Below are 14850 nucleotides of genomic sequence, written 5' to 3'. Positions count from 1 at the left end.
TCACCTGCGGCTCCGGCTCGAAAGCTGCGAACCGTGTTGCCCTCGCGCAGCGGCTGGGGGCGCAAAGACGGCGAGCCCCGCTCCGAGTTCCCGGCGTCGGCGCCTCCTCCGCTCCGCCGCCGCTGTACCTGTCGTAGAGCCGCAGCATGTGCTCCGACAGCTGGTCGAGGGGCTGCAGCGGGGATTCGGGGCCGCCACCTGCCGCGCGGTCGGCCGGCACAGCCACGCGGAGCTCCGGGAAGGGCTGCCTGAGTCTCTGTCCCTGCGCCAGGCTCACACACAAGCAGCTCAGCCACAGATGGAGCAGCCCGCGCGCCCCGGCCATCGCGAGGTCCGCTCCGCTGCTGCGTCCTGGGAGGAGGGGGGGAGGTCCCTCCGAGGCGCGGACCAGGTGCCTCCGAGGTCCCTCCGGAGGCAGAGCCGAGGGTGGAAACCCAACTAGCTGGGGCGAGGGCGCCCGGAGCCCGGACGCTGCCCGAGCAGGACCACGACGGGCCCCACTCTTGGCGCCGGCCGATCGCGGGCCGGCAGGTGGGCTCTTCCCCGGCGGCCGCGCGGACCTCACCCGCGTAGGGCGCTGCCGGCGCCGTCTCCCCTCGGACTCCCAGCCAGAGCTGAAGTCGCGGCGTGTGTGGCCGGCGTGTTTTCTGATCTGTCTGTACCCTCCCTCCCCGCTTTATTCTCGGGAACACCCGGCCGAAGCGGGCGCGCGGGACACCGGGACTTAGCGCTGCTTCGGGCGCGGAGCCGCAGCCCGGTGAGCTGAGCGCGGACGGGAGGGCGCTCGCTCGCCTTTTGCAAGGATTGGAGCAGCCGCGTTGCGGCCGGTCCGAGTTTTGAGTGTTTGCGTGTGTGTGTGTGTGTGTACGTGTGCGCGTGTGCGTGTGTGTGGTGTGCAACAGAAGGAGGGGGGAAGAGGGGGAGAGAGAGGGAGAGAGAGACAGACTCGGTTCCCTGGCTGATCTGTACCGTCCGCAGCCAATCTCCCTCTCTCCCTCGCCCTAGAAGGCAGCAGGGACCGCGCTCTACCCCCGAGAGAAGGGAAGGGGGAGGTAGACAGCCAGCAGGGGGAGGGCGAGAAGAGGAAGTGGAGGTAGGGGTGGTAGAGGGGAGGAAGTGGGGGAAGGAGAAGGTCCAGGAAGAAAGAAAGGGTAGGAGGCACGGGGTATTATTATTAGTTTTTAATCTCTTCAGGAACATTGGCTATGTCCCGGCCAGCAAGAAGGGAGAAGAAAAATAAACTTCTTTGTGGATTCTTTCTCCTCTGATGACAATCAAAATCAAGACGTGAACAGCGAACACCAGCCTCAGTTCCTTTCCTGGGCCTCTGGGGATCAGGTGGCGGATCAGGCACCTGCACCTGTGCCGGGTTGCCAGCTTCCCCAGTCTCCCCGAGAGCTTGCCCGTCAAAGCTCCTTCTCTTCTGCATCTTCCCTTTGCATCTCCTCCACTCTCCACCCAGTCCCCCGGTTCCCAGGAAATAAATATGCGCCAAATCGACTCATCCCGTCTTAAAACAAATAAACAAGCAAACACCCTGCAAACAACCACCCACCCCCACAATCCCCCTCAAGAGGATTCTCTGCAGGGTTGTGGTGGTGGTGAAACAGAAAGATTTCTGGGAGAGGCTGAAATCCAGAGCGGACTTTCAGAGTATGCCTTAGCTACTCACTGTTCTTTGGATAGCAAGTGTGCTATCCTGAAACAACTTTTGCAGTAAAGCCCATTTTACAGATGAGGAAATTGAGGCAAAGACTCTCCTAGATGGCAGAGCTGAGCTCCTAACTCAGGAAATCTGATTCCTGAGCTCAAGCCTTTAATCATCTCATTATCAGTAATGAAGCTAGCATTTAAAGTGAAGCTTCAGTGTGAATTCATGTAAATATTCTTAGCAGAGGCTTCCCAGGTGGTGCTAGCTGAAGAGAAGCTGGCTGCCAATGCAGGAGACATAAACGACTTGGGTTTGATCCCTGGAATCTGGAAGATCCTCTGGAAGAGGGGACAGCAACCCACTCCAGTATTCTTGTCTGGAGAATCCCATGGAGAATCCCATGGAGCCTGGCAGGCTACAGTCCACAGGCTTGCAGAGAATCATACTTGATTGACTTAAAAGGCTGGCACATTTTTAGCACAGTGCCTGGCCTGGTGCAGTAAAGACTTCAGTAAATGTCAGTTGCAACTTATCTGTTCCCTCAATGGGAGCAGAGTGGAGTTTATGAAAAAGAATATAGGCTGTAATATCACAGCGGGCTTCCAAATCTCCATTTCTTCTTTGAAGGTGAATAAGGACACATCCTTTTCAGAGTTTTGCTTGGATGACAATAGAAGACGGGGTAAAGTGACTGGCACCCTGGCTAGCTTTCAGTGGAGACTCAATCTCTTTTTATCCCAAATTCATCCCAAATGCAGACGACATTCTCCCCATTCAGTCACTTCTCAACCCACTGCGGTTTGGATTTTGCCCTTGGCCACCCCCGGAACTGTTCTGCAGATAATAACACATACTTTAGGGGTGGTTGTGAGGATTAAGTGAGATCATGTGTGTGATCTTTGCTTGGCATCAAGAACATAATAGCTTTTGTGACTAATAATGAAGACCCAATTGCAAAATTCAATAGGCCCTGGAAATTCTCTCCATTTTTGTTTTTTCCCTGTGAATCTTTGGTTCCTTCCCTCTGCTTTTTGCTCTCTCTCTGTTCTGTGAGCTGTCTCCTCTTTCTTGGCCTGACTTCAGTGTTTCTCACATCTTTATAACCTACCCAGGGGGGGATACCTAATGAAGAAAAAAATCTGCTTTGGTGATCTCTTCTGAGCTTTGAATTGTAGTTCTGGGTCTCTCCCAGCTCCAGTTTGCATTGCTGAAATTTCGCCGTCCAGCCTTTTGAAACCATCCCCAAGACTTCCCTTCTTTTAGCTCTGGTGCATAGCTCCATAGGGCTTCCCTGGTGGCTCAGGTGGTAAGGAGTCTGCATAGCTCCATTGCTACTTTTGCTGCTTTATACTTGACACAGTTCTTCATTCGCAGAAGCTGTGCTATGACTGCTAGGGTTGACCATATGTCTTCAATGCCTACCATTACTTCTTCCTAGATGTACTTTCTCTTCTTCATGCTTCCATTTTCTTATTAGAGTCGTAAGTATAAACTAATAGTTCCTGTCAACAGGATTGTTGTAAAAAAAAAAAAAGAAATCACGTGACAGTCCATGTCAAGAGTTAGTACAGTGCCTGAAAGTGAAGAAAGTGAAGTTGCTTAGTTGGGTCCGACTCTTTGTGACCCCATGGACTGTAGCCTGCCAGGCTTCTCCATCCATGGGATTTTCCAGGCAAGAGTACTGGAGTGGGTTGCAATTTCTTGCCTGCATTGTAAGCAGACACTTTACTGTCTGAGCCACCAGGAAAGTGCAGTGCCTAGCACATAACAAATGTTTTAGAAGAGTCTGCTATGAGCTAAGAGAATTGCTTGTGTGTTTTTGTTTAACACAGAGGCCAGGCCATACCTATCTTTATATTTTAGTGACCAGCCATTACATTCAGAATAAATGAAATGACGAGATGTTAAGTGGGTAGAATGATCCCTAGCTGGACTCTCACCTGTAATTGCAAGAGTTGATAAAAGAAAAAATGTGAATGTGAATGGAATCTAGCAAGAATATTTGTAGCAGCCAGATTCTGAACCAAAAGTGGCTCATTTGCAACTAAACTACTCCCCAGAAGATGGAGCAAGGGATGAAACAGATAAAGTCAGCAGCATCACGTTCATCAATGACAAAGAAACGACACATGTCAGACACTCTGAGTACTTCCTGGGGAACTGAATTAAAAGCAAACTGAGGGACTTCCCTAGTGGTCCCTAGTGGTCTAGTGGTTAAGACTCTGAACTTTCAATGCAGGGGGCACAGGTTTGATCCCTGGTCAGGGAACTAGATCCCACATGCTTTGTGAAGTGGCCAAGCACACACACACACATACACACATACAATCCATTTATTTAAAAAAATCAAATTGAATTGGGAGTGGTACTTCCCTCATCACAATACCATGAAATGCCATCTTATCCCTGGTGGTTAAGATGGTAAAGAATCTCCCTGCAATGCGGGACACCTGGGTTCAATCCCTGGGTTGAAAAGATCCCCTGGAGGAGGGCATGGCAACCCCCTTCAGTATTGTTGCCTGCAGAATCCCATGGACAGAGGAGCCTGGCAGTGTCCATGGGGTCACAAAGAGTCAGACACTGCTGAGCGGCACAGCATAGCATCAGAATACCTTGAGATGCCATCTTACAATACTTGAAGACTATAGGCCAATGTTTCTTTTATCAAAGTTCACAGATCTGGATGGATGAAGCTATCACAGAGCGCTGGCATCTTTAGATGCCTTCTCCCAAAATGAGACAAATAATAGGATTCATGATTCTGGCTGAGCTTCTGGCTTACTTGATGCATGAAAGATTTGCAGCTATACAAACAAGGAACTTCTGAGGTGAATACAGTGGTGGTACATGGTTGGGTTTCTTATTGGGTCTGGTTGGTTAAAATTTGTCTTAAATTTTAATAATAGGAATTTCCTATTTTTATCTTAGAGAGTAACTGTTATAGTCAACCACTGAATCAGACAGAGGACACTTATCGGTCTCTTTTCCTAAATACAAGGAAAATTGAAGAGAGACATTTCTATAACTTAAAATAACAGCAGAGAGATGGTATGGGGAGGGAGGTGGGAGGGGAGTTCAGGATTGGGAACACGTGTACACTCGTGGTGGATTTATGTTGATGTATGGCAAAACCAATACAGTATTGTAAAATAAAGTAAAAAATAAGAAGAAAATAAAATAAATCTGAATTTTAACAGTTAAAAACAATAACAGCAAACACAAATTTGCAATTTTAGTGGGTTCTGTTGAGTTCAATTCTACTTTTGACCACAAAATCATGTCTGTGTGTAAGTGCATGTGTATATATGTGTGTGTGTGTGTGTATATACACACATATATATATATATATGAGTGAGGGAGCAAATGAGTGATCCCAACCCAAGGATCGAACCCAGGTCTCCCACATTTCAGGCAGATTCTTTACTGTCTGAGCCAGCAGGGAAGCCTATACATAGGCATGTATACATGTCCTCTTATTAGCTCTCTTAAGCAATATGTACATTTATTTTCTTAAAATGTCCCATTGGCACTTATCATTGAATGCTTACAGAAGGCTGCAGTAGCAGTTGTGGGAAAAATATGTAAGAAGAATATGTCTTAGGCTTGGAGCATTTTAACCTTCTAGTAAGTGAATCAAGGAAACCCACATGAGATAATCAACAAATAATGGGAGAAGTAGTATTCAGCCATAGACTCAAGTCACAGTTTGCTGTGTCAGTCAAAAGGAGGAAATCAATTGGAAATGGAGTAGCCAGAGAAGATTTCCTGGAAAAGAAGAGGCTTTATTTAGCCTTGAAAAATGAGTAGGACCTTAGACAAGTCAAACATAAAGGACTTGCAATTTAGAAAAGAATATCTGTAACAGATAAGTTGCAAAAAGTAAGAATGAGTTTGCCATGTTAGTAAGGCTGTGTCTGTTGGGACAAAGGTTGATCTGATTTGAAGACAGCATATATGCTGGAGAGTGCAGGAAATAGAAATGGATTGTAGGCTAGAATGAGTTTATGGAGGACCTTGAATGCCAGATCAAGGAGAAAGTAGGGAACTATAGAATGTTTTTGAGAAGAGCAAGCCAATGGTCTAACTCTCTAATGGTCCAAACTTTCTAAAATGGTCTGGAAAGTTTTAATAGCTAATCAATTTCCTGCCTCTGGAAGTAGGTAAACAACTTGGAGAAATTTTAGAACTAACTCAAATGCTGAAAGGTTGATTAAAGATATTTAAAGCCTTATTAATTACAAACTTACTTGGCTATAAGGATACATATATATGGGTTTGATTCACAGTGGCTTAAACATAGGGGTTTATTTTTCCTCTTGTTGCAAGAAGTCTGCAGTTAAGAAGCTGTTGGTATTTGTTCAGTGACTTGGCAATGTCATTACTAATGTTTTTGAGACTCATCTTCTCTCTCTTTTTTGCTGCTTCAGGGTCACCGCATGGCTCCTGCAACTCCAGCCATTGAGCCCTTGCTCAAGGAAGAAAGGAGGAGGAAAGGAAAGCACCAATCATATCTTTTTCCGTTTCATCGAGAGAGGCAAAATCTCTCTCAGAGTTCTGACAGAGATCTATTAAATCTCATTGGTCTAAACCATTTTTCATGGCCATCCTTGCCTATAAGCATTCAAGATTATCTGAATGAGTGAAAGTGAAAGTGAAGTCACTCAGTTGTATCTGACTCTTAATGACTTCAGGGACTATAGCCTGCCAGGCTCCTCCAGCCAAGAATACTGAAGTGGGTTACCACTTTCTTCTCCAGGGGATCTTCCCAACCCAGGGATGGAACCGGGTCTCCCACACTGCAGGCAGACTCTCTACCATCTGAGCCACCAGGGAAGCCCATATCTGAATGAGGGGGACTGGAAAATTAAGTATGTTTTCTGGCTTGGGAACATTGCCACTTTAAAACGGATCTGAATTCAGATATCAAGGAAGAAGGGAGAATGGAAAATGTAAAGTTACTGACAAGGAATGTTATAAGGACCCTCCCAATGTTGAGAGTCTATGAATCATCAATCCATTTATTATTTTCTACCCTTTCTGTAAACTTGTTTAGTTTTCCTACACTCTAAAAACAAAAACAAACATCAAAACTCTTTTTCTTATCTATTTCACAAACTATCATCCTATTTCTTTCTTTGATCTCTGAACTTATTTAAAAAGCAGTCTATACCTAATATCTCACTTTTTCATTACCTATAATCCCCTCGCTTCATTTTATTTCTTACCTCTGGAATAGGATCTTTGTACTCTACTGACACTGTCCTTGTATTAGGCACTAAACTTCTATCAGCAATCCAATCGCCACCATCCCTACCTCCCCACCCCCTACCCTCTCCCCCTTAAAGTTTCATTCTCATTTATCTTTAAGGGTTTGACACTATTTACCACCCTCTCCTGGAAACTCTCTTGCTTTTTTTATCTTATCTATTCTGGTTTCTTCCTATCTCTTTGATTACACATATCTTTGTTTCATTCATTCAACAGATGCTTAGTGTCTGTTGTGTTCCTGATGCTTCATTTGGTATTGATAATAGAGATGAAATGAAATGGTCCCTATCCTCTGGAAACCTAGTCTGCTGGGGAGACAGGAATATTATCACTTAAGAAACCTTAAAATAATTTTGAATGGCTGAATAGAGCAGCAAGCGCTACATAGGGGAGATGACACTTCAGTTGGGATTTGAAGGTTAAATAGATGGCTTTCCAGGACAATTTTACATAAGATTTTCCAGGCAGAGGAAGTAACAAGAACATAGAGGTAGGAGAAGCCTTTCTTCTGGGATCCTCTTACAACTTCATATCCATCTCTTTCTCCAATTATTTCCTCAGTTAACTCACTTTAGCTATGTACTTTTATTTACTTACCAGAAAGTCCCCCAAATGACTTTCCTACCCTAAACTTCCCTATAGAATTTAAGACTCCATCTTTTATAAGTTTTGTTGACATCGTAAATTCTGTGCCTCTGTAATGAAACTGAACCCCAACCCACCTTCTTATTCTTGATTTCCACATTCTCCCGTGAATGACATCCTTATCCTTCTAGTCATCTAGGTCCCAACTCTTAGAGCCACACTTGCCTCTCTCTCTTTCTGACCACCATATCTAATCATTGCTAAGTCACATGAAGCTATCTTTTTGGTATCTCTGCCATCCGTCCTTTTTATTTTTATTGCCATCTCTTTCATTTAGTTGCTAATTTATTCTGATCTAGAAGAGTCATAGCCTCCCAACCGTATTTGATGTCTCCTTACTCCAACTGTATTTGATTTCTATTGCTGCATAAGAAATACAAACTCAGAGGCATTCCACAACACTCACTTATTATGTTACAGTTCTGTAGGTTGATCCAGGTGGGCTCATCTGCGTTTCTGCTCAGGGTCTCAGACTGAAGGTACTGAACGTGTGGTGTTCTTATCTGAAAGTTCTAAGTAAGAATCTTCTTCCAAGCTCATTCATGTGTTGACAGAATCTAGTTCCTTACAGTTGTAGTACTGGAGTCTAATCTTCTTGTTGGCTATTACCAGATTCTGTTATCAGCTCCCAGAAGCCATCTGCCATTTCTATCACGTGGTCCTCTCCATCGTCAAACCAGTACAGGAGAACTTCCTGCATGTTAAATAACTTCTAATCTCTCCAGAAAGAGTCCTTATCCTTTTAAAGGACTTGCTGAGGTCAGGCTCACCAGAGATAACCTTCCTTTTGTAAACTCAATTTTGCCGTATAGTATAAGGGAATCACCAAAGGGATAGCCCATCATATCCATAGCTTTCTCTTACACTGACAATGGAAATTATACAAATGACTGGGAATCAATTTAGAACTCCGCTTACCATCGTAACCATCTAAACGCTGCTACTAGATTTATTCTCCTACAACTTGGTTCGGTAACAATATTGCATGCGTGTGTATGCTCAGTCCTATTCGACTCTTTGTGCTCCCATGGACTGTAGCCCACCAGGCTCCTCTGTCCATGGAATTCTCCAGGCAAGAGTACTGGAGTGGGTTGCCATTTTCTTCTCCGGGGGATCTTCCCAACCCAGGGATTGGACCCTCACATCTGCATGTGCAGCATTGACAGGAAGATTCCTTACCACTCATCTCCCTCGGAAGCTGGTCAGTAACAGTATAAACTTTCTCAAAAATCTATAAGTGGTTGCCCATTAGGAGCTAAATGCAAACAAAACAAAATAAATCCTCAGTTTGGTACTCATAAGCTTTCCACAATTTGTCCTCAACTTAATTTTCTGGTGTGTCTCTGTTCTCTCCCACATAGCCCCTGTGCTCCAGCCATAATAGATGGTTCTTTTCCAGTTTTTTCACTTGAAGCCTTCCTTTGCCTGGTTTGTGCTACTCAGGACCCATCTAAAGATTCTACCTTTTCTGTGCAGTGATTTCTAATCAGTCCAATGGCTTGTAAGCTCTTAATCCTTTAAATCTTCATAGCATTTAGTACCTCTCATAACACTTAAGAGAGTCTGTCATATGCTGCTTTTGTTTACTTTTATAAAGGAATAGCTGCTTCTCTAATAAAAACCAGCTCCCTCAGGGTTGGCAGCAATGGGAGAATATCCACCTGGGGAAGAAGTGGCTGGACTTCTCATCTGACTCGTCATTCCCAGAGATTTTCCATCTGCCCCATATTTCTCTGACTGATTCCTATTTTTACTCATGCACTGCACTAAGGGATTCTGGTACACCCTTCTGTCACGTTCTGGCTAAGCTTGAACACACAACTAATTTAATTTTGATTTTTGACACACAATTGAAGCAAGCCTGGAAGCTGCAGACAATAATTGACTAAAGGCAATGGCACCCCCCTCCAGCACTCTTGCCTGGCAAATCCCCTGGACAGAGGAGCCTGGTGGGCTGCAGTCCATGGGGTCGCTAGGAGTCAGACACGACTGAGCGACTTCACTTTCACTTTTCACTTTCATGCATTGGAGAAGGAAATGGCAACCCACTCCAGTGTTCTTGCCTGGAGAATCCCAGGGACTGGGGAGCCTGGTGGGCTGCCATCTCTGGGGTCGCACAGAGTCGGACACAACTAAAGCGACTTAGCAGCAGCAGTAGCACGGAAATAAACACACAGAGATCAATATACAACTCCATAATCTGACTTACACCACATTTTGATTTTCTGTATTGGGGATCTTTTTCTTCCTGGCTACTGTCCTACCATTATTTTAGCTAACAATTGTTTAACTGAAGTGATGAAATTAAAAGACCTTGCTCCTTGAAAGAAAAGCTATGACAAACTTCGACAGTGTATTAAAAGGCAGAGACATCACTTTGCCAATGAAGTTCCATATAGTCAAAGCTAAGGTTTTCCAGTAGTCATGTACGAATGTGGGAGTTGGCCCATAAAGATGGCTGAGTGATAAAGAATTGATGCTTTAGAATTATGGTGCTGGAGAAGATTCTTGAGAGTCCCTTGGACAGCAAGGAGATAAATCCTAAAGAAAATCAACCTTGCACATTCATTGGAAGGACCAATGCCAAAGCTGGAGTTCCAGTACTTTGGTCACCTGATGCAAAGAGCCAGCTCGATGGAAAGACCCCGATGCTGGGAAAGACTGAAGGCAAAAGGAGAATGGGGCAGCAGAGGATGAGGTGCATCACCAACTCAATGGACATGAATTTGAACAAACTTCAGGGGATAGTGAAGGACAGGGAAGCCTGGCATGCTTCAATCCATGGGGTTGCAAAGAGTTGGGTACGACTTAGTGACTGAACAACAACAACATTTACCTGAACATCCACCATGTATCAGAAATCCCTCTAAGAGCTGGAGATGTAGTGGGAATAAACTGATTGCTTAGTTTTTTTTTTAAATTTAGGGTCAAGATAGCAAGACCCAGAGAGACAGAGGCAGGTGCTTCCTCATTTGTTCATAAATATTTATTGAGCATACATTATGAGTTATATGCTGTTCTAAAAGTTGGGGATATAGCCATATAAAAGACCTTTGAAATCTTATCCTCACGGAGTTTTCATTTCAAGAGAAATGGACAATAAAACCAAAGAATTAACAATTTCATAGAAGCACCATGAAGATAATAAAACAATAATAAAACAATGCAATAAGCCCTGGAATAGTGTGTATATGTGGAAGGGGGTGCTGGGGATGTTGGGGTGTTCCAGAATGGTAACGTGGTCAGGAGACATCTCTCTGAGGACCCAGCATTTGAACTGAGACCTGAGAGAAGGGAAATTTATTCATAATGATTGAAGGAGAATCTGCTAAAGGCTTTCCAAAGACTGAGGATCTTACATTTTCTTAATGATCTACAGTGAGACTATTCAGTCACTCAGAGGACTTCTCCCAAAGGCTCACTCCTATTTTCTGTCCTAACTAAGAAAATCAGATAAGAATCCAAGCATAGACTTGGCGTTGGAGAGAGATGGAAGTGTCATTACATTGATCTGACATCTTGTTAGATAAAAGGCCTTGAAGGCAGGGAGAGTCGTTCATCGTTTAGCTCCACTGCCTTCCTCTAATTTTGTTACATTTCATCACATGCTTAATATAATATGCTTAATATTTGTGGAACAGAATCCAATTGAATAGTGATAACCTGAAGGGGTGTTGCACCAGATATCTTCAACCAAACACATTTGTTTTCTTGTCTAACTATATAGAATAAAAAATGTTTATCTTCCTATAATGTATAATAATTTGATTTTAGCTTTTGCTTATTTCCTTTTTTCCCCTGAATTCATTTCGACTGCTTTTCAACTAAGACAGTCCTTAAAATTTGAATGATATGAAAATTAAAGATGACTAAACCAACATAATAAGGAAAATGAATAAGTCAGATCCTTGAGGGCAGAAACAGTATTTTATATATTTTCACATCACCCATCATCATAGGACCCAAACAAAACCAAAATTAGCATCTTGGGGTATAACTTCTCAAATTTTCCTTTCTCTATGCCTAAGGCATAGAATATATCTCTGTGTTACTTGTATCTTTAGAATCACACACTATTTTGACTTTTTTCTGCTTAATAAAAAATTAGAGAAATTATACTCTGAGGGGATTGCATCCTTTTTTTAATGCTTACCTATGTTGATTCTGCTTCGTAAGGAACATATCAGAACAACATGCTCACTATAGTTTTATAACTAATTGACATGCCTGGTCATATTTCTCCTTGTATTTTCAACTCCACCTATACTGATAATTTCAACTGATAATGATGCTTTGAAAATATGCCCTTACATCTCCCCCTCCCTCAAGAAAAAGAAAATAATTTTCTTTATCTTTTAAAATTAAAAAAAAGTTTTGCATGTTTTTCTTTCTTTCTTTTGTTCTTTTTAAGAATTTTACTTGTAGCAATGGCTATTCTCCCCTTGGTAGAATGCTTAGTGTCATGCTTGAAGGACAGCATGAGAAACTTTGCAAGCCCGTCTTGAAGCCCTCCTTCCCCTGATTGCTCATTCAGTCTTTTGTGGTTTGGCAGTTGGCGTGTCTCCTCGGGTGCCTAGCCCCTTGTTTTCCGCATGTTGTCTATGGGATTTGCTTGTGGAACTCTACCCGCCATCCTGATCAGTTTCTTCCTGCAGGCAGTTCAGTTCAGGTGGCATCCTTCTGCTGTAATTTGTGTTTCAATCCTTATAGTCTCTTAAAGACCTTCATGTATCTGTCTCTTGGACTTAGCTGTTTCTATACATGGTAGTTTGCTAGTTTTATTCTTTGGGGAAAAGCTGTTACATTAAAACAAATGAATAATCTCCTCTTAGAATTCATCTCTCGATTCTCATTCATCCTTTTGGAGACTGGTTCTTAAACTGAGTTTCTAAAAGTATAATACTTACAGTGTTTTGTGCCCTGGAAGTAGTTCCATATGCAATTCAGTGAACATTTCCACTCATATTTTCATAGTGCTCTCCCAGGGAACTATGCCTCTAAGCCCCCAACAGTGAGGATTAGCTGGCAATGCAGAAATACAAGTGGCTGTCTCATTCCTCTTCTGCCTTCAAGCTCACCACCCACCTCTACCTTTTCCCACTCTCTTCTTATTTTATTTATTTATGTCTGCATTGGGTCTCCATTGCCGCATGTGAGCTTTCTCTAGTTGTGGAGAGCGGACTTCTCTTTTCATGGAGCATGGGCTCTTGAGCATGGTCTCAATAGTTGTGGGGCGTGGGCTTAGTTGCCTTGCAGTATGTGGGATCTTCTTGGACCAAAGATTAAACTCGTGTTCCTTGCATTGGCATGTTCTTAACACTTGGATCATCAGGGAAATCCTCTCACTCTCTTAACTTTACCTCCGTTTGTCCCTCCACTTTCCCACTGGTCCTACCTGCATGCAGTCCTTGAGAAGGTTGGCAATAGGACTGTGGACAAAGAGGTTTCTGACCCTCCAGTCCCTGGAGGGAGGTGATCTCATTTTTCACTTCAGCAACCCAGGGATACAGTCATTGGCACGCTGTAACCATCTGCCTTTTCACCCTGCACATAAATTTCTAGGTGTAACTGCTCAGATGATCCATGTAAAAACCTTAACAGGATCAATTAAAGTTGCTTAGGTATGGTGTGGTGATGGTGGTTTAGTCACTAAATTGTGTCCAATTCTTGTGACCCCACAGACTGTAGCATGCCAGGTTCCACTGCCCATGGTAATTCTCAGGCAAGAATACTGGAGTGGGTTGCCATTCCCTTCTCCAGGGTATCTTCCCGACCCAAGGATCAAACCTGTGTTTCCTACATTGCAGGCAGATTCTTTACTGCTGAGCCACCAGGGAAGCTCCTTAGTTATGGTGAAGAATACTTTAAAGATAGAGACAGATAGAGGGTATAGATGTGATAAATATCACCACTGGGAACTAATTTTATTCTCTACTTTCACTTCAGGACTTCCAGGTGTTTTTCTGTTGTTTCTTCCTTGAGGGAAGTCATTTCAAACTGCCCCTGGATATCTGCCCGCAGAAAAGCAAACAGCTTTCTTTGACCACAAGTGATTACCACCACCAACTCCTCCACCCTGTTTTTCAATTTTTGAACTCTGGGGTAAATTCTTACCTTATAAAATGAAGATCTAGATAACCTTGGCAAGAAGCCAGCCTCTGCAAACCCGTCTTTTACTAGGCAATGAAGAGTGATTGCACAAACGCTGTGTAAATACTTCAGGTATCCACGTCCTCAATCCTGGTAACTATTGCTGAGCTGTAAACAGAGCACGAGGGTCTGGCTAGCGCTGGGCAAGCTGAGTAGGATTTGGCTGAACTGGAATTAACACTGAATGGAAACCGACAGAGCCTGAGCTCAGCAAGACCAAAGCCTGCTTTTTTTCCATTTTGATTATCCTCCATCTATACTAAGTACGCAACACATTAATTATTGCAACCCATGTTTTGAAGGAAGGGTAAATAATTAAAAAGGGATTCATGATTATCTTTGTAGCTAGTTCAGCATATATTTTTGAATTCTAAGGAGTTGACAAGGAATGCCCTCAAGCAATCTGATGCTGTTCTGTGGCAGCTGTACTTTTATAAAATAAACTTCTTTGTATTGGAGTATAGGCTTCCCTCGTGGCTCAGATGGTAAAGAATCTATCTGCAATGCAGGAGACCTGGTTTTGATCCCTGGGTTGGAAAGATCCCTTGGAGAAAGGAAATGGCTACCCACTCCAGTATTCTTGCCTGGTGAATTCCATGGGCAGTAGAGTCTGGCAGGCTATAATCCATGGGGTCACAAAGAGTCAGACACAACTGAGTGACTAACACACACACACACATATTGGAGTATAACCAATTAACAATGCTGTGATAGTTTCAAGTGAACAAAAAAGGGACTCAACCATACGTATATATGTATCTGTGTATATGTGTGTGTGCATGCTAAGTTGTTTTGGTTGTGTCCGACTCTTTTCGACCTATGGATGTGGTCCACCAGGCTCCTCTGTCCATGGGATTCTTAGGCAAGAAGACTTTAGTGGATTGCCATGCCCTCTGCCAGGGGATCTTCCCAACCCAGGGACTGAACCTATCTCCTGCATTGCAAGGCAGTTTCCTTACCACTGAGCCACTAGGGAAGCCCCAAATATTATCCATTTCCCCCCAAACTCCGCTCCTATCCATCCCGCTGTGGCAGCTTTTCTTGCTTTAAAACTCTAGTGCAAATTTCCTCCTACTGTGAAACCCAACCCAAACCAAGAAGTGAATCCTCTCCAAATCAGCACAGTTTAGATTTTT

At 43.6% G+C, this 14850-nt stretch overlaps 1 protein-coding gene across 1 annotated transcript in view; it reads right to left on the bottom strand.

The window, feature by feature from the left end:
- The window catches only part of BMP3 (bone morphogenetic protein 3), a 28029-nt gene extending 27525 nt beyond the window's left edge, over positions 1–504 (bottom strand). Inside the window, 2 exon segments of the mRNA XM_005681953.3 lie at positions 5–85; positions 88–504. Coding sequence (XP_005682010.3) covers positions 5–85; positions 88–325 — 319 coding nt within the window. The 5' untranslated portion in view covers positions 326–504.

The sequence above is a fragment of the Capra hircus genome, chromosome 6 (assembly GCF_001704415.2).
Source record: "Capra hircus breed San Clemente chromosome 6, ASM170441v1, whole genome shotgun sequence".
Taxonomy (NCBI): Eukaryota; Metazoa; Chordata; class Mammalia; order Artiodactyla; family Bovidae; genus Capra; species Capra hircus.
This window is presented reverse-complemented; position numbering and strand designations above follow the sequence as displayed.